Source organism: Penicillium coprophilum (genome assembly GCF_028826855.1).
Source record: "Penicillium coprophilum strain IBT 35676 chromosome Unknown utg000004l_segment0_segment0, whole genome shotgun sequence".
NCBI lineage: Eukaryota > Fungi > Ascomycota > Eurotiomycetes > Eurotiales > Aspergillaceae > Penicillium > Penicillium coprophilum.
Window position 1 is genome coordinate 1,083,179 of NW_026622723.1, and position 23,356 is coordinate 1,106,534.

The 23,356-nt window shown below is 49.3% G+C and overlaps 6 protein-coding genes across 6 annotated transcripts; 3 read left to right on the forward strand and 3 right to left on the reverse strand.

Annotated features, from left to right (window-relative positions):
• Positions 1-1,658: 1,658 nt before the first annotated feature.
• Positions 1,659-2,349, reverse strand: N7500_004834 (GPI anchored serine-rich protein; the record flags this gene model as incomplete). The annotated part of the gene is made up of 2 exons (XM_056675979.1): positions 1,659-2,033; positions 2,089-2,349. 2 exons carry the CDS (start codon positions 2,347-2,349, stop codon positions 1,659-1,661), a joined length of 636 nt encoding a protein of 211 aa, XP_056530979.1.
• A 4,426-nt stretch (positions 2,350-6,775) lies between these two features.
• N7500_004835 (dual-specificity mitogen-activated protein kinase kinase) lies at positions 6,776-8,441 on the forward strand (the record flags this gene model as incomplete). The annotated part of the gene is made up of 4 exons (XM_056675980.1): positions 6,776-7,471; positions 7,539-7,830; positions 7,887-8,256; positions 8,312-8,441. 4 exons carry the CDS (start codon positions 6,776-6,778, stop codon positions 8,439-8,441), a joined length of 1,488 nt encoding a protein of 495 aa, XP_056530980.1.
• A 922-nt stretch (positions 8,442-9,363) lies between these two features.
• Positions 9,364-12,255, reverse strand: N7500_004836 (secretory pathway Sec39 family protein; the record flags this gene model as incomplete). Its single annotated transcript, XM_056675981.1, has 3 exons — positions 9,364-10,465; positions 10,520-10,676; positions 10,728-12,255. 3 exons carry the CDS (start codon positions 12,253-12,255, stop codon positions 9,364-9,366), a joined length of 2,787 nt encoding a protein of 928 aa, XP_056530981.1.
• A 51-nt stretch (positions 12,256-12,306) lies between these two features.
• On the forward strand, positions 12,307-12,972 carry N7500_004837 (uncharacterized protein; the record flags this gene model as incomplete). Its single annotated transcript, XM_056675982.1, has 3 exons — positions 12,307-12,475; positions 12,608-12,744; positions 12,826-12,972. The coding sequence occupies 3 exons, from the start codon at positions 12,307-12,309 to the stop codon at positions 12,970-12,972; spliced, it is 453 nt and encodes a 150-aa protein (XP_056530982.1).
• A 1,283-nt stretch (positions 12,973-14,255) lies between these two features.
• N7500_004838 (DNA-binding ATPase) lies at positions 14,256-20,169 on the forward strand (the record flags this gene model as incomplete). Its single annotated transcript, XM_056675983.1, has 5 exons — positions 14,256-14,266; positions 14,324-14,341; positions 14,409-18,291; positions 18,351-19,810; positions 19,875-20,169. 5 exons carry the CDS (start codon positions 14,256-14,258, stop codon positions 20,167-20,169), a joined length of 5,667 nt encoding a protein of 1,888 aa, XP_056530983.1.
• Positions 20,170-21,176: 1,007 nt separating this feature from the next.
• Positions 21,177-23,182, reverse strand: N7500_004839 (uncharacterized protein; the record flags this gene model as incomplete). The annotated part of the gene is made up of 2 exons (XM_056675984.1): positions 21,177-23,048; positions 23,132-23,182. The coding sequence occupies 2 exons, from the start codon at positions 23,180-23,182 to the stop codon at positions 21,177-21,179; spliced, it is 1,923 nt and encodes a 640-aa protein (XP_056530984.1).
• Positions 23,183-23,356: the final 174 nt, after the last annotated feature.

Below are 23,356 nucleotides of genomic sequence, written 5' to 3' on the forward strand. Positions count from 1 at the left end.
ATAATCAATGAAAATCCATTACCCAGAAGCGAAATCAAACAGGACCTTTTCAGGACAATGGTCATGGAGTCCCACAGGGATAAAACAAAGGATACCAAGAAAAATCCACCATAATCCTAAAATTGGTTGGTTGCTCGGGATACAATTTGGGGTCCAAATTTATCCACACAGGGTTTATGCATCTATTATCACTGCGATGACCTCAACTTACTGTGTACATTCGGGCTTTGCAATGTGTCTTGGGAAAGTAGCAACGGGGGCTGTACCAAGGCCAACTCTGTCGGGGTCTGTATGTTGCATCGAGAAGGGGCCGTAGTTTCAAGATCCGCATATTCAGGACTCGGATAAGATATGCAAAGTCTGAGAGCTATCGCGGGTATTATACAGTGCTTTCATTTTTCTTCTTTCGTTCATTTGAGTGAGAGTGTCCGTTCACGACACTTGATTCGAGGGTGAGAGGCCGCTCGATCCTCAATATGTACAGCATACGACTTGCGATTAAGCCACTAGACTCGCGAGTGGGGGTCTCTATTTTTGGCTGCCAATAGTTGACTTCAAACAGCTTTTATGCTCGTGTGCCTGAACTCCGCACTTCGTCTGTTGCACGGAGTATATCATACAAGAATAGTCTGCTTATACATCCTTGCCATGTGTCTATTATAGTAGTTTTTTCATATGTAGATTTCGTAAGGAAAAAACATACCCTCCCCTTGTATTAAGTCTGTAGTGAAGGACTGGTAAGAAGAGTTAGCCGCAAGATACAAGATGTGGGTGGCGAAAAATATCGACTTTCCATGTATGACAGGTAATATTGTCTTTGTCTAGGTACATTTTACTCAACACTCTATGCACAAACAACATCAAGCGCACAAGTGTTGAGAAGGAAAGGCTGTTATAAACTTATCAGTGATAGTAAACAACAAAGCACGCAGGGAGATTGGGGGGACTAGTAATTAGTAAGACACAACAGTGGCCATTAAAGAGCAAGATGTTTTAAGCAGCTTGAGTGGCATCTCTATATGAACCATAAGACAAGCGTATATCCTCAGTGAAGCTGATTTGAATCATGGGTATTGGGATTGTGAGGCTCAAAGCTGTCATGTGTTAACTTGCGTTCGGCACCAACAGTAGTTGGATTTAAATTTTGAATTTAATCACCTAGTTAGGTTTACGACTCTGAGTGGCATATTCAGCCCTATGAAGTAAAGTAATTGGGGTGGCACGTGGAGTCAGGGGTAGAAAAGCTTGGAATGCTTCAAAGGGTCACCTAAAATGATTAATGATATCAATTTATACCCCATAACTATGGACACAAAAATGTTTGCAAGGTTATATAGAGAAAATTATAGAATCAAAGTGCAAAAAGGAGACATTCCAAATAGGCTACGTGCGCTGGAGGGAGAATGTGAAAAGCTGTCATGGTTTACATTAAGGTCGTGCTCAAGCCACCAAGCGAGCTTCGCACAACTCCGAAGCTATCCAGGAGAGCCCGAGAAGAAGTAGAAATATGTATATCAAAAAAGCAAGAAACGGATAGACATATCCAGTCAGAAAGCAACAATTGTTAAGAGTAAATCACCAGAAACCCTAAATAACACAATCCTCATCTCGCACCAACTCTAATCAGCCTCTCCAGTCTTGACACAACTACACCAGGGCTAGACCCCAAGGGATCCAGCTAGGTGCATAGGTGCATCATCAACCCGGAAGAAGTCATTTATGCCAGGAAGAAGGCGGCAGCGGCGGCAGCACCGGCGAAGCCGAGGGAACCGCTGAGAGCACCAGCACCGTTGAAGGCAGGGGAGGAGGTGGCGGGGGGTGGTAGCGGCGGTGCCAGTGGGAACACCCTTGGTGCCGGAGGGCACGTGGGGGACACCACCGGTGGGACCGTGGGGGACGACGCTGCTGCTACCGACGGGGGTGGAGCTGGGGGCAACGGGGACGGTCGAGTAGATCACGGTGGGCACGCAGGTGGTGATAGCAACCACGGTAGAGGAGACAGGGGCGGTCTCAGCAGGGGGAGCAGGGGCAGTCTCAGCAGGGGGGAGCGGGGGCGCTGGAGACGCTAGAAGGAGCCCAAGTGGGGACGGAGGACCAGACAGGGGTCTCGGAAGACTGGACGGGGGTCTCGGAGGCCTGACCAGCAGAGGTGGTGATAGCGACGGGGGCGCTGGTGGGAGTGGTGCTGGCAGTGGGCTCAACACCGGCACCGTTGCCGGGGCAGTCGGTGACGGTGGGAGCGCAAGAGGTGATGGTCACCTCATCGGTCTCGTAGACGGTCTTGTCAGCACCGGGGGCAGCAATGGCCAGACCGGCGAAGAAGGCGACAGTGACAGCAGTGAAACGCATTTTGAATGTTATGTACGAAAAACGTAGAAAGTGATGTTCAAAAAGGTATATATAAAAAGCGGAGCTTTTGAAAGAGAGTGTTGGTTTTTAAAGAGTGGAAGACCGAAGTCGATAGAGAGTGAATATGCGAAGAATGTACTTGGAGAGAAGAAAGAAACAGAAACAGCACGGGGGAGGCAGGGGGCCTTTGTATGAACGGGGAGATTAGCGTCAAGATCAGCAGCCACTTGCTTCTCGTTGTTTTGGCCCATTTTGGGACCCTAAAAAAAGGGGAAAAGAAACAAAGGCTGTTGGTACAAGGTACTTCATCCACCACTAACACACACCGCAACCTGTCATGTACTCGGAACTTGACCCTCGTTCATTCAATTATGTGATTGGTTCGATTGCCAGGGGTTGTTTCTCATTACCAAGTTAGCTTGTAATTTTGACCCGCTCATGTTTCTAGCGTTATTTGACGATCGCCTTAAGACATTGATATCTGTACGTCCGGAGTTATCAAATGGCTACAAACTCTACTGAAGTACATAGGTTAAAGCTATCGGCAATACTACTCGATAACCCTTTTTCTCTGTCTCTCTCGCTTTCTCCCAAATGTCTTTTGTACACGTTTTTTCTTTAATGATGTTTCAGACCGCATCGCTGATCCACTACCCGTTCCTGGCGTCCCAATTGTAACATCTCCCCGTGGGTCTCTTTCATCTCCACTTACCCCTGAACAGCCCGCCATTTATTTCGCCAAGAGAACTTACTGTGCAAGGGCGAATCCACGATGATGTGCACTTTACATGTGAAATGGGATTGGTTCTTACTCCGGACGTTCATCTTAACATGGAACCCAAACACCATTTGCTCACTGTCGGAGCGAAGCGCCGAGACATCCTTTTTATTATTACTTACTACCGAGTACGGAGTAGTAATATCTTTACATTACCTTGGAATTATTTATTACATCCAATTCATGTATTGTGTCGAGAGCAGTGTATTATCGTCCGAGACTTGCTTAATATGACCATATATCCTAACATACTCGGGGAAGGAGAAATGCCTCTTACTACATACACTCATCACGTAGTTAGCTACTGTAATTACATAAACTCGGTCTCTATTAGCAAAAAAACAGCCGATACTGGAAGTCCGGAGAACGCCACTCCTCAAGTTACTGCGGATTGCCCCCGCAACGGAAAAGTCTCGCTTCACGCCATAACGGCTAGACCGCATTATTTTAGTTGCGGGTACAGTGCTTGACGATGCTTGCATGTCGTGCCCCTGTTCTAGACTATGTGAGTGTCAATGCCGCGCAATTTGAGAAAATATCGGGACCTGGCCGTGTGATTGGGTGTCCGTGACATGGCGCATATGCAGTATGTCTGAATTTGTTACACCGATTAGCCGTACGGAATACTCCGTACGATCGATTATAAATACTTTCTTCTGCTCATACGGAGTACCCAAAATAGGTCGATCGCACGGAGTATGGTGTACAGTGTGGTTGGGTCCTGCAGCACCAGAGCATGTTGATCTTCATCCTGTTCCTGAGCCGAGACCCTGGATCAGACTCGAAGCGGTTCGACCGCCAGGGAAAATCAGGGTGCTCTGTACCCATGGATGATGCTGCATAACCAATGAACGTTTCGCCCGTATTTATGCCTTTGACTTTGGCCCAATTCGTTGTCCCGACTCCATGATAGGGCCGACTCCATTATAGGGGGTTGCACACACAAAGCGATTTCCGTAGGCCTCGTGGCGCCCCCAGACTCCACATGCCGCTATTGAATTCTTGCGCTTCGTGGCCCCTTTTTCAATAGATCGGGCCTCTACTATTTCATTTCAACGTACTTTATATGGTCGTGCTCTTATCAACCCCATACTTCTCTTTGGTACTATCTTTAGCTACAATTAACTTTGTGAGATACATATCATTATTGGTGGAGTGTTTTTTATAAATAGCATAATGTTCCACGTCAATGATAGGGTGTTCGTAGGATAATGATTTGAGTGGATCTGGACTTTTACTGAAATTCATACATGGAATGTTCCTACCTTACAATATAGGTAAGTTTGATGTTCAGGAGAAGTGGCTTTCGCCTTAGCCCATCGCTTATACCGCACTTTGGGACTCGATGGGCACAACTTTTTCACATTTCTTGACATATCCTGATCATTGCGCCATAACCGAAAGAAGGAATATCAGTCTAGTCAACAGACTCGTGTGATAGACATACAATCGAAATTTCTGCTACTCAATGGCTACAACTTGAAAAGATAAATCCCATAGGGCTTGTTCCCACTCACGAAGCACTGACAGATTTTGTTGTACATTTTGGCGCCCACCCAATAGTATATCAATTCCACATCTGAGACTGTTCTCATCTGCCACCCCATCACATCGATAATCCGACTTTGCGGAATCCCATTTTACGTGATCACTATCAACAATCACCTCTCTGTCATCTGAGCAGACCGATCAGCATCGAGACGTACTTTTTTTAGCGCCCATGACACAAGCGAGCGGCACCAAGAATAATATGTACAGCTTAGACTTGTTGGGCTTATTCCTTTCGATTAATCCACTCCGTACAGGATCCAGACACGCACCATACGCGGAGGCAGTTTTGTTTGTACCATAATGGGCTTGGTGGTACCGTGTAATATAAGACAACACCGTGGATGCTTATACAACATGGCCTGTTTCGAAAGGATCGGGAGAATTGGCTGCTCTACGCGATGTCTTTCAAATGCAGGGTTACAAATATGCCAATGATCATATCGATGCTCTCTGTGGCTCTCAAATAGTTTTATTGTCAGCACGGTCATCTTTGAAGAGTCGATGAGACCGTATTTGGCCTGGGTATCCCATTTTACTATATAACGAGGTTCTCGGTTACCTCAATCTGTTTTTGATTGATCACTAGGACTATACTATCGGGATCATTTGGATAAGCAAGCTTTTAAAGACAAGGGCATGATCTTGTTGGATATTTTCGTGATCTTCTTTTCATATGGGTTGTCAGGCCGCAATCAAGATCAACTATTCCGCTGTGTGCCGAGAACGTCTAGGTTTTACGTCTGTAGTATATATAAAAACTACTGCATCTGCGTTCTCCGCCATCTTGGATCTCATCGGCACCAAAATTATGGCGAGATTCATCAGGCGCTTGTCTTGGATAATGAAAACAATTTGTACCCAGAGTAACCTCCGTTGTGGGACTTGGCACCGGTTCTCCGGCAAGAATCAGGTCTAATTTAGATCACAACCTCTCTAATTAAAGGCTTGGTCAGTATATATCTCCGTAGCCAATTCTGTCCATGCCCCAATTTCGGAGAAAAAAACAGTGACATGCGGATCGACTAGGGCTGTCGGGTCCATGTCATCATTGGGTATTGCGTGGCCACAAAGGGCTAAGCCACATCTTTCCGCATATAATCTTAGCCTTGGAATTAGCTTGAAATTAGCCCCTCAATGACATATACCTGTATAGTAGTTAATCTGGTTTTTGAATTTGGATATGGATATAACTGGAGATTACATCATAAAATACGTTTGACAAAAAAAGAAGGTAAGGCTGTACAGGGTAAGACACGGCCTGTGATAGGTCTTTTAATGGGGGATCTATGTGTTGGCAATGTCGACGCCACAGTTTCTCTGTAGGTGTGCCCAGTGGGTGCGGCTCCAAGGCAACAACGTAAGTTTACATTGAACAGTATGTTGTAGATCGAGTTTCTGTACTTTTCTATATATTACAATATATATATGTACTTATATATATACACAAATATATAGGTAAATGTAGATGTATATACTTCACGGATGTATACCAAAATCAAGGAGAGAGAAACATGAACCATGGTACTCGGAAGAATTCTCTGTTGATATTCCCGACAGCAAAGGAAACCGACCATATCTGAACACCCAAAAATCAAGATAGAATTGTTACTATGTATGTTGTAGAATTGTTTCAGTTCGGGCGCTTTCTGAAACATAAGGGCCCCACCACCACCCGATCTCTGTTGTCGGCTGTGTTGCTCTATTAATATTCTCTAGAGATCAAGAGTTTTCGCATGTTTAAACTACGGAGTACGCAATTAGACAATTCCTTGACATATACTACAAGGTACGATTCCTTATTTCTTATATGGTGGAGTAACAGGTCACCTGCCGCATCTCTCGGTAACTTCCCAACTCCACTCGTTTGTTCTCTACCTTATCTCTTCTGCTTCTGCTTCTGCCTCTCGGTCTTTGCCTGCCTTTGCTTGTATTTCTGCTCTACATTCCACTGCGTTTTTTTATTCACTTCAAAATCCGTCTTCACCCCCAACCCCTTCAGGGTATCCCAAGGCGGACTGGTCCAAGGTCGACACTCTGGCTACTCTTGCAGACCCGAACGAGTTGTTCTTGCCTGGGGAAAGGCAAAACAATCTCGCCATGTCGTCCCCTGTTCCTCTTCTTCGTCCACCAGTTCCTGGCGCTCGCAACAATAACGGCAGTCCACGAGCCCCGAAGCTCACGTTAGGCATTCCCCCCTCACCTAACGCCAAACCTGTCAACAGCAATGCCGCCCCCGCCCAAGTACCTCAAATCCAAACCCAACCCCAACCTCAGCCTCGCCCGTCGGGTCGACCAGCACCACCCCGACTGCAACTCGCGACTCCTATGAGTAGTCAGCAGAATGTATCCCAGCCAACACTCATGCCGAACGGTCGACCAGCCCCGCCCCCACTGAGTACAAATGGCCTAGGAGGTGGTGGTAAAACTGCGCCCAGTCTACAACTCCAGACCAATGGACCAGCCTCTTCAAATCCTTCATATTCGACGATTAACTTCGCTATGGGCCTCCGGCAGCCAGAGGGATCGTCCGACCCGTCCTCGGCCATTAGTTCAGTGTACTCAGATCGCGAGAACGGAGACCGTGAAAACAATGTGAACGGCCTCCTTCCCGATCTGGACAAATTGAGCCTGGAGAAGGGCCGTCCCCTCGATGTGGATGATCTCGATGATGAAGGCTGGCATGCGGCTAGTGAACAGAATATGATAGTCGAACTAGGGAGTCTGGGAGAGGGTGCTGGCGGAGCCGTCACCCGATGCCGACTTAAGGAGGGAAAGACCGTTTTTGCATTGAAGGTGCGTCGCTTTGACTGATCAACTCCTGTACCCGCGCTCGGATCTAGAGGCTAACATCCCATTTTAGATCATTACTACGGATCCTAACCCTGATGTCAAGAAACAAATTGTCCGTGAACTTAACTTCAATAAAGACTGCGCCTCGCACCACATCTGTCGTTACTATGGTGCTTTCATGGACAAATCCACCGGCACCATATCTATCGCCATGGAGTTCTGTGAAGGTGGAAGTCTGGACAGTATCTACAAAGAGGTCAAAAAGCTTGGAGGCCGCACTGGAGAGAAGGTCCTTGGGAAGGTGGCAGAAGGTGTTTTGAATGGGTTGACCTATCTTCACAGCCGGAAAATCATTCATCGAGGTACGGAGCATGATCCCTCTAGTATACGTTGACCACGAGAGGCTTACGTTTTCTAGACATCAAACCGTCGAACATTCTCTTGTGTCGTGATGGCAAGGTTAAACTCTGCGACTTTGGGGTCAGCGGTGAATTCGGCACCAAGGGCGACGCCAACACCTTCATTGGCACCTCTTACTATATGGCCCCAGAGCGGATCACTGGCCAATCATACACCATTACATCCGACGTTTGGTCTCTCGGGGTGACTCTGCTGGAAGTCGCGCAGCACCGATTCCCCTTCCCTGCCGATGGGACTGAGATGCAGCCCCGTGCAGGGCTGATTGATCTCTTAACTTATATCGTCCGTCAGCCAATCCCTAAATTGAAGGATGAGCCACAAAATGGCATTCGATGGTCGGACAACTTCAAATACTTTATTGAATGCTGGTACGTAATCTTTCTTGGTGTGGTTCATATCTTTTTATACTAACTCGATCACCAGCTTGGAAAAAGAACCCCCTCGACGTGCGACACCCTGGCGGATGCTGGAACATCCATGGGTGCAGGATATGAGAAACAAGAAGGTAAACATGACAAACTTTATAAGGCAGGTTTGGGATTGGAAAGAGTAAACAAATCCTGAAGGACCCCTTTTGAGGGTTGCTCTCATTGCTTTGCTGCATTTCTTTTGATTATGAGTGGCTGGACCCCAAGGATTGACCTGGCTGTCAACAACTCAATTTCTCATGACTCTACTTCGTATCCATCTGCGTTTGTGCTTTCCGCTGGCTTCCCGGGCCGGAACTCGCGGGGCTCGACATCACTCTCATACCCCCTTATCATCTGCAAATGCTTTTTCCCCCTTTTTTTTCCCGGCATGAATCTCATCGGCTACGCTTCACCTCCTACGATCCTTGATGGCCTGACTTTCTCCATGAATCGCATACCCTTCGGTCATTTTCGCCCTCTGCTTCGGTTCTCGCTGTTTCTTTATCTCCCTTACGATGACCTGCTCTCTTTCCATTTGTTTTGGCCTTTTCTCATATTTCGAGCCTGGACATATTCTCCATCTTCGTACATCGATTTTCGTTTTTGTGTACAGCTCGCCTTATCCTGCTGCAGGGTTATATTTTGGGTCCATTTCTCGCATTGCACTAGATGCGGGAGTGTTGCAATGCTTTGGAGACTTCCTTTGGAAAATATTTAGGTACTTAATACCATTGCATCTTGTCGATGAGTTGGTCATATGTATACGGATATATGAACAATATACATACATGGATTGACTCGTCTGTCAAGGACCGTCCACATTCTAGTAGAAAATGCGTATCAACTCGAAAGAGTTTGGCAGCTTCCTACAGCTGTGTATACAACTGACCATGCTATGTGTTTACAGCTACCATTTTTTTATTGACGACTAGTCCTCATGCATCTGAAAATAATATGTCTCATTGATTTCATAAAAGCTACATGCAGCTTGAGTCTCATATGCATCCTCATGGAGCACAGAAGCAACTATAAGGAATTCCAGCCCCATATCGCCCCCTACCTCCCCTATTTCTTGCTCACCGGGTCAGCGCCAAGAACCCAGCCAATCCCACTGACCAATCCCCCGGTCATCATATTGCTAACCATATCCCTCTTCCTAACACGGCCCTCACTATCCGGCGACAGCGGCCGATCGTCGTCCCGAGGGGCAACCGACGCCGAACCATCAGCAGCACCCCTCAACGGGAAAGCATTCTTGTGCAACGCTAAAGCCGCGCCACGAGCAACCTCAAATAGACCCATGGGCGCCTCGTGGCGATGGGAGTTAGGCATTGCAGCGCGCGCACGTCGTGCCGCGCGTTGCTGCTCGGTGTCAAAGGCATCACGTTCTGAGTCTGAGGGTCCGAATCCGCCCGGGACGGAGGTCAGTGTATCTCCTTTTCTGTCCCAGAGATCTTCTTCTTGCTGCTCTTGCGCGCGCAGCGAGGTCAGTTCTTCGTCACAGCGTCGCCAGGCGCCGAGAATTTCCGGGAGCGGGTCTGGGGACGGGACGAGAACAAGGGCGAGGGAGAGGAGTTCCATCCGCTGAGAGAGGTGCGAGATTTGGGATTGGAGGGTGGGGGGTGGATGAGTTGGTGTTGTAGCGCGGTAGCGACCTGCGTTATATACGGCGCGCCAGGTGATGTCGTCGGGGACAGAGGTGGTGTTTAGGAGGGGTGAGGAGGTTGAGAGGAGGGACGGTGGCGTTAGTCGGGTTAGGATGTAGGAGTAGGCTGTGCCGAAATCATTGGAGGATAGAGCGGAGGCAATTGCTAGGGAGGTGATGCGGCGTTCTGCGGTAAGAATAGCGTGCTCCTTCGGTGGTTTATGGTGAGCTGGCTCGTCTTCGGCTTCGTGCGATGCCCGCTGCGTGGGAACGCCTGCAGCTACTAGGTTTCGTCCAATAGACAGAAGGTCGTCTAGTTTGGTGTAGCTCTTCGCGTTTTGCTCGAGTACTTTCTCAATTAAGAGGATGGGATCGTGATGAACACGAATGCTGACAGGCTGGAATGGAACACCATGTTGCAGGGTCAGCGAGTAGTATGAGAGTGCGTGTGTTGCGGCTATTAAGGCGTGGATTTGTTTGAATACAACAGACTCTGGGAAGTGCGATTCGAATGATTGTAAACTAAATTACTGTTAGTACCAAGTCCATGTATGCTCTTGTTATTGTACCACTTACATGTCATAAGCTCTCTTCATTCCTCCCCGGGTTCTGTTTCCGTTGCTTGCATTATCATACACTGTGAATATGGATTCTTGGACTGCAGCTTCCACCTGGGCAGGGTTAAGCGGCGCTGATTTAGAGTTGATGTAAATATCGATAGCCAATTGATACTCTAGAAACAACATCAGTATTGAGAACATAGGATGAATTTTGGTGATATTACCCTTAGCTGCCAGCAGCGCTTTCAGGATCTCTACCTCAACCGTGTCGTGCGAGATCCGCCAGAAAAGTCCATGGTACGGTGAAGGTTCATCCCAGGCGTTATCTGAGTGTTCCGCCTGCCAATCTTGAAGCCAAAGTAATCGTTGTCGAATCATAGACCAGTCTTGGTTTGCGTTCGATTGCTTCACAGCAGAATCTATCACACTTTTGAGTTCGGCCAATTGCATTTCCTCGGTGCTGTGAAGGCACATATTTGCCGCAACGCGGCAGGGAACCAGATGACCAAGCTCAGTCAAGATACGAAGGGAGAGAAGTAAAGCGCTAAGAAACGAGATCGATGAGGGCGATGGTTTTGTAAGAGGGTTCGTCGGTCTCAAAAGAGAGTTCTGTAGTAGAGATGCGCGGGATGTCGAGGAGATTGACTCAGTATCATAGTGCACAGACGGCAGTTCTGAATCAGGAGCAAGGTACAAGCAGTCTTCAAGAACGAGGAGCTTCGCGACTCTCGTCAAGACCTGGAATGAGCCCTCCAACACAGTGATCGATGAGTCTGCATGGGCATACACCACAGCAAGACCGGACTGGCCGTATCGAGCCCGTAGATCTCTCGCCTGCTCTTCGGAGAATTGCGTGCCAGCGTTGTCATATCCCCCCAAGTCCACATCTGAGGGTCCATCCCAGTGAGTGAATGCGCTCACAACGCTGTCACGGTCGACAAGACTCCGCGACAGTAGCCATTCGTTCACGTGTTCCCACCCAGCCAATTCGGTTGCTTGGGGTTTCTCGGAGCCTTGAATCAAAGAAACTGAACTCTGTTGAGCTGCTTCATTAAGCCTTCGCCGTTTTGACCTATTACCACCATAAAGCCAAGGTCCAATCAGACCCCTCAAGTTGTTGACCAGATCCATGTTACTTTCTTCGGGGCTCATCAAAGACAGAAGAATGTTGACCGCGGTTTGATCATCCATAGACTCCAAGATCTCAAGAGATAGAGTTTCGTCGCGATGGGCATAGAATTCGTAATTTAGTCGGAGTAGTGGTAATAAGCTCGATATCAGCCATGTTCGAATGATTGGCGAGTTCTCGTAAAACGGGAGGATGAGTTCAAGGACAAGGGGCTGCAATGCTGTTTCTGAGTCAATCAGATGTGCTCGGTGGATAAGAAATTTGGTCAAAGGATCTGCTGAAGCTATCTCGTCTTCCTCGTCAGGACGTTGCAGCGGCCGTAAATGAAGCTTCCGCACGCGCTTTCTTGCGACCGATTCGGACAAGTCCTGGACAGCAGATGTATTGATCGGTCGATCGGGTGAAAGGCTGGAGCTATTTTCCAACTCCTGTAACACTGAGATATACCGAGAGGGCTCTGTGCACTCTGGGAGAAAGGTCAAGATGATGCGCAGGAGGCGTTCCAACGGAAAACAATGGGGAAACCGGGCCTGTAGAATAGGCAAATCCGCTACATTACCATCTGCACAGAGTTGAGTGGCTAGTATAATGGCATGCGCATCAGAAAGCTCTTCGAGAGCCATGGTCAAGCTGAAGAGACGAGGAAGTCGAGTGAGGTGGCCTCATAGTTGATGATGGTCATGTTGCATACGGCGGGGCGCACAGACCAAGTCGGAAACGAAAGGGAAGAGTCGCATCCGCCGGCACTTCATCACTACCTTTTTCGCGGTCTCTGTGCCTACCACTTACTCAATTACCTCCTTTCACACATCAAAATGGCTTCCGGTTACGGTAACAATGGTGGTATGTGCTCATTTCCCCCATCCCTGGGGAAGCTGCTCGGGTCCGCGCCGACATGCTCTCGGATCACAACTTGCGGATGCAGTTCCCTCCCCCGCGAATAAAACCGGCTAACGTACTATGGCTGTTTCTTAGGCCCCGGCCGCTGCTACCCCTTCTGGCAAGAGGTTCTTGGTTGCTACGTGGTGAACTCGGGCGATGGTGCGAGCGGCAAGAAGAAGTGTGTGCCCGCCCTGGATGACTACTATGAGTGCCTTCACCACCGGAAAGAGGTAAGAGCAATCCCCTTTCATTCGAGATACCTCCACAATTGAAATGATGAACCTGGGTCTAATGAAGGGAAATTGGAACAGGCTCTCCGCACCATGAAGATGCAAGCTGCCTATCGCAAGGCTGAGGCCGCACACCCACGAGAGAACGCCCCCAAGGCTGAGCAAATTCGGAGCTTGGGTCTACTTGGGAAGGAAGAGGAGGCAGCTAATGTGCTGAGCCAACGGTGAATGGGAAGGATGTGCTTGTTATTTTTCAATGCGTGTAATTCCGTGTTTCCGCCCCGGGACTTTTGCCCGGAGCCTGTGACTGTATAGAAACGCTCGACTGGTTGACTTTCAGGTCTGTCAGCGAAATGATACTCCAATTCAACGACAAACAGTGCTTTATCCTTGAGCTCGATCTGCTTGATCCATAATGGAATTCGGAAATAGCAGGCGCTGCCATGTAGAACGAGATATACCCGATCTTAGACGTCTGATTGACACGAGACAAGCATGGATTTTGATTGGGCATGGGGGAATAGGTCGAATTGCCAGTCCCACATGTCTAGCCGCTTATGCCGGGACTCCTTGTATCGCTGGTTCTCTCTTTTTATAGTTCAAGGAATCATACTTGAAAGATTTTAGAACACCGTGAATCCATGACTGTCTTTATAACAGATATATGACCTCGTATGCATCGCTTGCTCGTATACTTGAATCGAGGAAGAAGGGGGAAGGTTAATGTAAGAAGGAGACCTTGTTGAATATGAGGATCTATATAACTAATATATATAATATAGTTCGGCAGGTCGATCGATGTGCAACAAACTTGGATCGCACTATACATCTATACAAGTATAGAAGACCGTCGGTTCTGAAATCAATATCTGATGATCTATCTTTCCAATACAATAAAACTACCAGCTACATTGATGTAAATGCACTGCTGATCCTTCATGATACTTGAACTTTGAAGAGGCCATCTGGCATGTCTTGGCATTGCTCCCTTCCTTCAGAGGCCTTGAACGGATTCTTGAGTAACCCTTTACTTTGAATTATGTACGGAAACCCTCTCAATCACAACAACTTCAATACATTGAATTAGGTATTTTTGATCAATCTAAATGCTCTATGTCATCTAACGCGTTCCTTGAACTCACGTGATCCTTTCAACAGCAGAAAAAAAAATCAGCGCGCTGTAAGTGGAAGCCCACCGCCCGCGCTAAACCACAAACGGCCTAGGCGGAGTGACCCAAACATGGACCAGCGCGCCGGACAGAAGCACCCCCAATGATATAAACCCGGCTGCGTGACCTCGACCCTCGCTCTTGTGTACTAAATCTAAATCCCCCGCTGACTCAGCATCGCGGCTTGAGGTGTTGGGCGTTTGGTCTTTGTTTTTCATATCGAGGTCCTTCCACCCTAATTGCGCGCTTTGTCGCGCGCAATTGCTTTTTTCTTTGCGTTATCTTCTTTTTTTCCCTTATTCAGATTGTGCCGCATAGTCGGGAGAAAAGTGAAGACCCGCGATGGCTTCCCGGTAAGCCCCTTCAGCCAATCACCACGCGCCTGTCACGTGAATGCTAACTCAGTTCAGACTCGACCGCCTCGTCACGTGAGTATCGAAATATAATGCGTGCAATCACGTGAAACCAACTGACCACTGACCAATGACAATACAGGCTACTCGAGACGGGCAGTACTCAGTTGATTCGTAATACTGCTGCTCAGCAGCTTGCAGATGTGCAAAAACAGCATCCAGATGAACTGTTTAACCTACTCGGGCGTATTCTGCCTTACCTCAGATCCAAGTCCTGGGACACAAGGACAGCTTCTGCTAAAGCTATTGGACTGATTGTCTCTAACGCAGAGGTGTATGATCCAAATGAGGATGATGGACTCCAGATTAAGTCAGCAGCAGACGAAGATGATGTGGAGATTAAGTCCGAAGTCAAATCTGAAGAGCCAATACTGGCTGATGATTTCCTCAGACTCGACACCTTGGACATCCCTTCCGTATTAAAGTACGGCAAGCGGCTGCTCGGCGGTGCAGGCAAGGAGTATGAGTACTCCCTCGCATCCATGGAACCAGCTTCACGCCTGCAGCACCAAAAGAAGACTTTGACTTCGCGGCTGGGTCTCGAAGGGGAATACCTTGAAGAAGACCTGATCGAAGACACCGAATTGGCTCCTAAAGTGGTAACTCCTGCTCCAAAGCATGAACCGAATATTCCACCAGTCTCTCGCCACAACAGTCTGCATGAAGCTCCCTCCCGCCAGCCCTCCTCGCCTCTTGAAAGTGCGACAAAGGAGGACGGGGGGCTGAGCAAGCGACAGCTCAATCAACTCAAACGGAAGAATAAGCAGAATGCTAAGATGGGGGCTAACAAGGTCCGTGTCGTAGATCTGTCTTCCCGTCGACAGTCCGACAATCTCACAACTTCTGCTGCCACAACTCCTCACCCCGTCAAAGCAGAGAACGGCGATGACCAGAATGGCGAGGCAAAACCTGATTACTTTTCGCTGGAGCGCACTGAAGAAGATGACGACTCTAAGCTTGTTACTGAATACAAAGGAGCTGCCATCCCAGAGCGATCTCATATTCAGCCAGACATTGTGGAGCAGGGCGGAGGATGGCCTCTGGAACACATGTGTGAATTCTTGACCATGGACATCTTTGACTCAAATTGGGAAGTCCGACATGGCGCCGCAATGGCTCTGCGGGAAGTCATCAGGGTCCAGGGTGTGGCGGCTGGCCGGCTGGATGGAAAAAGTCGCTCGGAAAACGATGCACTCAACCGCCGGTGGCTGGATGACCTCTCATGTCGACTACTCTGCGTTTTGATGCTGGATCGATTTGGTGATTATATTTCAGACAATGTGGTTGCCCCAATTCGGGAAACCGTAGGCCAGACTCTTGGTGCTCTTCTCTCACACCTACACCCGAACTCAGTCCGGGCGGTCTATCGATGCCTATACCGGATCATAATGCAGACCGACCTGGGACTAGACCGCCCGGTATGGGAGGTTTGTCATGGTGGTATGATCGGGCTGCGCTACCTTGTCGCAGTTCGAAAGGACTTGCTTGTCAAGGATTCCAGCATGATGGATGGCGTCCTGGAAGCTGTCATGAAAGGCCTCGCTGACTATGATGATGATGTCCGGGCTGTAAGCGCCGCTACCCTTGTTCCAATTGCGGAGGAGTTCGTATCATCTCGGACTGGCACTCTTGGTCCTCTGATGAACATCGTCTGGGACTGTCTCTCCAATCTGCAGGACGATCTTAGTGCCAGTACAGGCTCTGTGATGGACCTTTTGGCCAAGCTGTGCACATTCTCTCAAGTTCTGGATGCCATGAAGGCCAATGCCGCAGATGATCCGGAAGCGTCCTTTGGCAAACTTGTCCCCCGCCTTTACCCATTCCTCCGTCATACCATCACCAGCGTTCGCTCTGCTGTCCTTCGGGCTCTCATGACATTCTTGAAGCTGGAAGGCGAGGGCACCACAGATTGGGTAGATGGCAAGGCATTGCGGTTGATTTTCCAAAATCTCCTCGTGGAGCGCAACGAGAGTGTTTTGAAACTGTCTGGTCAAGTGTGGTCTGAACTTCTCAACGTTGTTGAGTTGCGCGGTTCACTCAAATCCGAAGAGGTGTTATCAGATTCCATCCAGCCGCTTGTCACTCTGACTCTGGGCGCTTTCGGCGTTCCCCGGTATCCCATCCCCATGAACGCCTCGCTCTTTATCAAACCGTCTGGTCTGCCATTCTCCACCGCTGCCCCGGCCCCTACCCCTTCCAAAAGCTCTCCTCCTGCCTCAATTCCAGGCGGAACTGAGAATAAGGTGGGACGGAGGCGTAAATCAGAGAAGAAAGAGAAAGAACCACCTCCACCCTCGGCTCACAACGTGGACGGACACATGCTCTCTGGTGATATTGACCTCGTTGGTGCAGACACTATGCTGAGATCCAAGATTTACGCTGCGAAGGCGCTGGGTGAACTGGTATATCTTTGGGATAAGAATGACCTACCAAGCCTTTGGCCGGCAATTCTGGATGGCCTTGATGTTTCTGCTTCCACAACGCAGCTTGCCTCGGCCATGGTCATAGAAGAGTATGCTCGCCGATCCGGACCAGCGAGCAAATACTGCGCGTCTCTATGTGACCGGCTTCGACCTATTCTCGAAGGCGAGCGCCCACCTTGGTACGCGGACATTGCGTGCTACCTTCATGTCGCACGCTCCCAGTGCCATTCACTATTGAATACTTTCCGAGATCATGCGCATGTGGCACCTTCCCGGCTGCCAACCTTGGCTGTGGTCGTCCAGGGCGACTCAGAAGCCGGACCTAATGCATTTTCCCTGGCAGATGCTGAGAAAATTGTTGGTCCCGACTTTGATCGACTGAAGAAGAACCTCACACCGGCTCAACGAATCACTGCTACTCAAGTCTTGAACGATACTCGGACCACTGCACAATCTGCTGTCGAGGAGGCACGACTGATAAGGGAACAGCGGGACATGCGTGTCCTAGCTGCCACTGCTGGTGCACTGGTCGCTTTGCGGGATATCCCCAAGAAGCCTGGTCACATCATCAAGGGCATGATGGACAGTGTCAAGAAAGAGGAGAATGTAGAACTTCAGCAGCGCTCTGCAACAGCAGTGGCAGGCCTTATCGAACACTACACAGCTGCTACGAAGCGTGGACCAGTGGACAAAATCATTGGGAACTTGGTCAAATACTGCTGTGTGGACACTTCTGAGACGCCTGAATTCCTGCACAATGTGCAATTGGAGAAATCAATTCTGTCGCTACGCAAAGAAGAAGATCGACGCGACCATCCAGATGCGGCCAAATTCGAAAAAGAGGCAAGGGATGCACGGATTATGCGTCGCGGTGCGAAGGATGCGCTGGAGCAACTGGCAGTCAAGTTCGGCGCTGAGCTTTTGGAGAAGGTCCCGAACCTCGCGAAATTGGTTGAACGGCCACTGAGAGATGCTTTGGCAGGGGATGAACTCCCCGAGGACATCACTGACCCAGAGAATGAACTTGGCCAAGAAATTGTGGATGGCCTGTCTACACTGCGGGCTCTGCTGCCCAAGTTCGATCCGGGTCTTCACGAATGGGTTATCGACCTTATGCCCATTATCGCCAAGGGTTTGCAGTGTCGACTTTCTGTCATTCGCTACGCAGCAGCCAAATGTTTCGCTACAATATGTAGTGTCATTACCGTCAAGGGAATGACGATGCTGGTTGAAAAGGTCTTACCAATCATCAATAATGGGCTGGATGTCAATCACCGCCAAGGTGCGATTGAGTGCATCTATCATCTGATCCATGTTATGGAAGATGGAATCCTCCCCTATGTCATCTTCCTGGTGGTTCCCGTCCTTGGCCGGATGAGCGACTCCGACAATGATGTGCGTCTTCTAGCAACAACATCATTCGCCACCCTTGTTAAACTGGTTCCCCTGGAGGCTGGCATCCCTGACCCCCTGGCTTTTCAGCAGAGTTGCTTGAAGGCCGTGACCGAGAAAGGAAATTCATGTCTCAGATGCTGGACGTCCGTAAGGTCGAGCCATTCGAAATCCCAGTCGCGATTAAGGCTGAGCTTCGACCTTACCAGCAAGATGGTGTCAATTGGCTTGCTTTCCTCAATCGCTATAACCTCCATGGTATTCTTTGCGACGACATGGGTCTCGGCAAGACCCTGCAGACCATTTGTATCGTGGCAAGTGACCACCATATGCGAGCGGAGGAGTTTGCCAAGAGTCAATCGACAGACTCTCGAAAGCTGCCTTCTTTGATTGTCTGTCCGCCTTCTCTATCTGGTCATTGGCAGCAGGAAGTCAAACAGTATGCTCCATTCCTCAGTTGCATTGCATATGTCGGTCCTCCCGCGGAACGGTCGAGACTCCAACCCCTGCTCGCCAACACTGATGTTATTGTAACTTCCTACGATGTTTGCCGCAATGACAACGATATTCTTTGCCCTATCAACTTCAACTACTGCGTGCTCGATGAGGGCCATCTTATCAAGAACCCGAAGGCCAAGATCACGTCTTCAGTTAAAAAGTTAGCTAGCAATCACCGTCTGATTTTGTCTGGTACTCCAATCCAGAACAACGTCCTTGAACTTTGGTCGCTGTTTGATTTCTTGATGCCCGGTTTCTTGGGAACAGAAAAGGTCTTCCTGGATCGGTTTGCTAAGCCCATTGCAGCGAGTCGTTTCAGCAAGTCCTCTTCCAAAGAACAAGAGGCAGGCGCTCTAGCAATTGAGGCACTGCACAAGCAGGTCCTGCCATTCCTACTCCGTCGCCTGAAGGAGGAAGTGTTGAATGACCTCCCTCCCAAGATTATCCAGAACTACTACTGCGATCCAAGTGAGCTGCAGAAGAAACTGTTCGAGGACTTCTCCAAGAAGGAACAGAAGGAATTGGCAGACAAGGTGGGCAGCGCAGACCGAGGCGACAAAGAACATATCTTCCAGGCGCTTCAATATATGCGACGTCTATGTAACTCTCCCGCGTTGGTTGTCAAGGAAGGACATAAGCAGTACAACGAGGTGCAATCCTTCTTGACTGCGAAGCGTTCGAATATTAGAGATCTTGCCCACGCGCCCAAGCTCAACGCTCTGAAAGATTTACTGGTGGATTGCGGCATTGGCCTTGACCACACAGCAGAGGGTGAACTGGACACAGGCGCAAGCTATGTCAGCCCCCACCGAGCCCTTGTGTTCTGTCAGATGAAAGAGATGCTGGATATTGTGCAAAACGATGTCCTCAAGAAACTTCTCCCCTCCGTTCAGTACCTTCGCCTGGATGGAGGCGTGGAAGCAACTAAGCGCCAGGACATCGTTAACCGATTCAACACCGATCCCAGTTATGATGTCTTACTCCTGACCACCAGTGTTGGTGGATTGGGTCTCAACCTTACGGGTGCAGACACCGTCATCTTCGTGGAGCATGACTGGAACCCGCAGAAAGATATCCAGGCTATGGACCGTGCCCATCGTATCGGCCAAAAGAAGGTTGTCAACGTGTACCGCTTGATCACGCGAGGTACCTTAGAGGAAAAGATCCTGAAGTAAGTCATTATCATTTACATGAACTCCGCAGATGCACGAAAACTAACATGAACCCCGCCACAGCTTGCAACGATTCAAGATCGACGTTGCCTCCACCGTGGTCAATCAACAAAACGCCGGGCTCGGAACAATGGACACAGACCAACTGCTCGACCTGTTCAATCTCGGGGAAACGGCAGACACAGCCGAGAAGCCAAGCGACACAGCCGGTAACGAAGTCGACATGGTCGATATTGATGGCGAGGTCAAGGAGAAGGGCAAGAAGGGCTGGCTAGACGATCTGGGCGAGCTTTGGGATGACCGCCAGTATCAGGAGGAATACAACCTGGATTCGTTCCTCGAAACCATGAAAAACTGATACATACTGCGCCGCCCATCCCATTCGAAGCTTACTCGAGTCCAGGCTCGATGCCTACCTTACTTTCCTTGCATCTCAGATGCATCTCTACCATTTTCCGTTTCCCTGCGTTACATTCACATCTTCCCACCTCTTCGACCGAACCCTTTCCGAAAACTCCCCATATCCTCACATACCCAAATGATTGTCATGCTTAATGCCACTGTACCATTCTCCGTCTATACCATGGAGGCTCTTGTCTGCACGACAGACAGGAGCTTAATCGCTTATTTAGTATCTGTTCTACCGCTGGGAAGGCCCTCTGATCTTTGCTCGTTTTTCTTTATTCTTCTTCGGGACTTTACCATGTATTGCTAGCTTTCTTGATCTCTTCCCGCGATGGATGGAGATTCTAATTCCTGTATGTTGTACATAGCAAGTCCTTTGATTCACCTCCTGGATACATATTTTCTCTTATAAACCAAACATGACGTAAAATTGCGGCTTGGTTATTTTGGTCGTTGGGAACATCAACAGCCTAGAAAGCATACAAATTACTATCCTTTACTGCCTACGCTTTATTTTATCACATAATTGATTTGAATTTTTGCCCAGACAATACATACACAGAAAAAGAAACACCGTGGCACCTTTCCAATGGCAATAGCCCGAAAGCCTAATCGCGAACGCCATATTTCCCACAAAGGGGTTATCCGGAAAACAAGCAGAAAGAAAGAAAGAGGGACGACACCAGAGACGAAAAGAAGATATTCCGTGAGGTGGGAAGGGTTGAAAGCCCTCAAAAATGGTAGTGTAGATACAAATCAAGAATGAAAATATTCGTTCGTTGACACTGCAGAAGAGCATTACTGCAGTGTGAGCTGGATTGCAACAGCCCAGAAAGTAAAAAAAGGCAGCAACAAAAGCCGGGTACTAGGTTGATCATAAGGCTGAAAAGAAAAACAACAACAATTCGTTAGAGACGCGGCCTAACGCGCCAGGCATGTGCCCATCAGGTCATTGCGTGTCTAAGTCTGTCCCTTCGGCTTCGAAAGCATGTTGAGGCGGCTCATGCTGAGAACACCACGACTCTTTTGCTTGCTAGCGGGTGTGCTAATTTTGCCAGAAGGACGAACAGGAGTCTTGTTAAGACGTTTCTTCGCCGGGCTTGGAGTAGGCGGATTGGACTTGAATCTCTTGGTGCTGCGCTCATCGGATTGCGTATGGGTAGGCGGCAGATTCTCACTATTCACATTACCGGGAGTATCCTCGTCGTTGAGCTGATCGCGGTGTCTCTTTTTATTGGCAATGCCATGAGCAATGCCGTGAGTCACCACAGGAAGCTCCTGATATGGAGCGGGTTGGTCAGCGGCATCCGATTTGCGGACATGACGAATAGACTTGAAGGCAGAAGAAGGTGTCGTGGAAGGTAACGTGGCTGAGTTCTTCTCGGGAGTGAGAGTCGGTAGAGTGGGATAGACCACATCTCCGGCCATGGAACGACGCTGAGCCGAAGGTGCCTTGGAAGGAGAGGGTGACGCGACAGCAAGTTCGTGACGAGACTTGACACTCGGAGTGAATTCAACGTGCTTCTTCGGCGAAGGGGTAGGAGCCGAGTCACTTATATTACCAGCTCCTCCAAAGAGTGAATTGGGGTTGAAATCAGGCGCCGCAACGTGGGTTCCAGACGCAATTTTGGCAGGGTCGCGAGAGAAGAGTGGTTGGCGTCGACGAAGAATAGATCTAAGGCTACCGAGGGTGGGCAATTTGCTCTTGAGGCGGGGGTTGAACTCAGTGCGAGGAGTACGAGGTGAGGCCGCGGTTTTGGCAGCTGGAGAGAATTTCAACGATGGGATCATTGAGGTTCTCGGCGCCTTGATGCTGGTAGAGGTCGTACGAGCAAGCGAAGCGTGTGTAGGAGTCATGAGGGAACTGCGAACGCCTGCGCGAGGGCGAGGGCGAGGACCTGCGGGTCGGCGAGGAGTCTCGACCTTGCGTGTTCGATCCTTCTGCGTTTGATCCGTCTGTGACTCATGTCGAGTAGATGTATCCTCGCTTTGATTGCGCTTGACACGTTTAGCTGTTGTGGCGGCCGTGGGGGCGGATAGGGTTGAGGCCTTGGTGGCAGAGCGAGAAGGTGATGAGTTCTGGCTCTCGGGTTCGTCAAGCTGCGCCTTGGACTTGGATCGCTTCAGGGACTTGGTAGCAGGCTGGAAGCGACCGGGAGTAGCGCGGAAAGATGAAGCGTGACCAGCAATGGAGTCCATCTTCCTGAATTCGGCCATGTGGATGTCGCTGAAGCGGTTGGCCTTGCCCTTTGGCATGGCGATTTTCCGGTCTCCCTGAATTGGTGCGGCCTCGTGATCTTCATGTTCTTGCTTTGAGACGCCCTGAACCATTTGCGCCTTGATCCGAGCCGCATCGGCGCGCACGCTTTCCATGAGCAGTTTGGCCTCGTCGCTGAGTTCCGTTTCTTGGGAGTGAAACTTGTATTCGAATCCTGGGGTCCCAAACTGGTCTGTCGCAGGAGACGCCTTGGATTTGGTCGGGGTGTTGTCACTGATGCTGTGCTTGACTACATTGCCATTGGCATCTTTCTTGATTGGATTGAATCCAAGGAGAAGGCCTGAGTCTGCGTGCTTGGTTGTGCTCTGTTGCGCCTTGCTGGGGTGCATTTCTTCGCGGGACGGACGGGCCGCAGTCACACTGGTGGGGGTCCTCATACTATCGCGATTTTTTTTAGCAGACGCGCGAGGGGTTTTTTGAGAAGGAGTTTTCGCCAGGGGGGTTTGGATGTGCGGGAGTTGGGAGCTGTCAGTTTCCTCGCGCTCGGCAACAGAGGGAAGTCTAGAAGCTGCGACTGGCTGAGGGGTCATTTCTTCAACCTGAGTAGACTCAACCTAAACAAAACAATGGTTAGCTTACCCTTACTTCAACGGTTGTCAGGACTTCCCCTAACGAGCGATTTTACTATGCCACTCACATCTGGGGAATTCTGGGCGCGACGAATGCGCGCGGAACGGCGGATCGCCATGATCAAAAAAGCAAATGCAAGGAATCAGCAGATAACAGTAAGAATCAATAGCTTGGAGAAGCAGGGGTAAATGGGTTGAGATAGGGTGTGGGGAGACATCGAAGTCGAAGCGAGCCTAAAATGTAAACAACGCGCTTGACGTCAGATGACTCAGCACAAACGCTCCACCTGCCT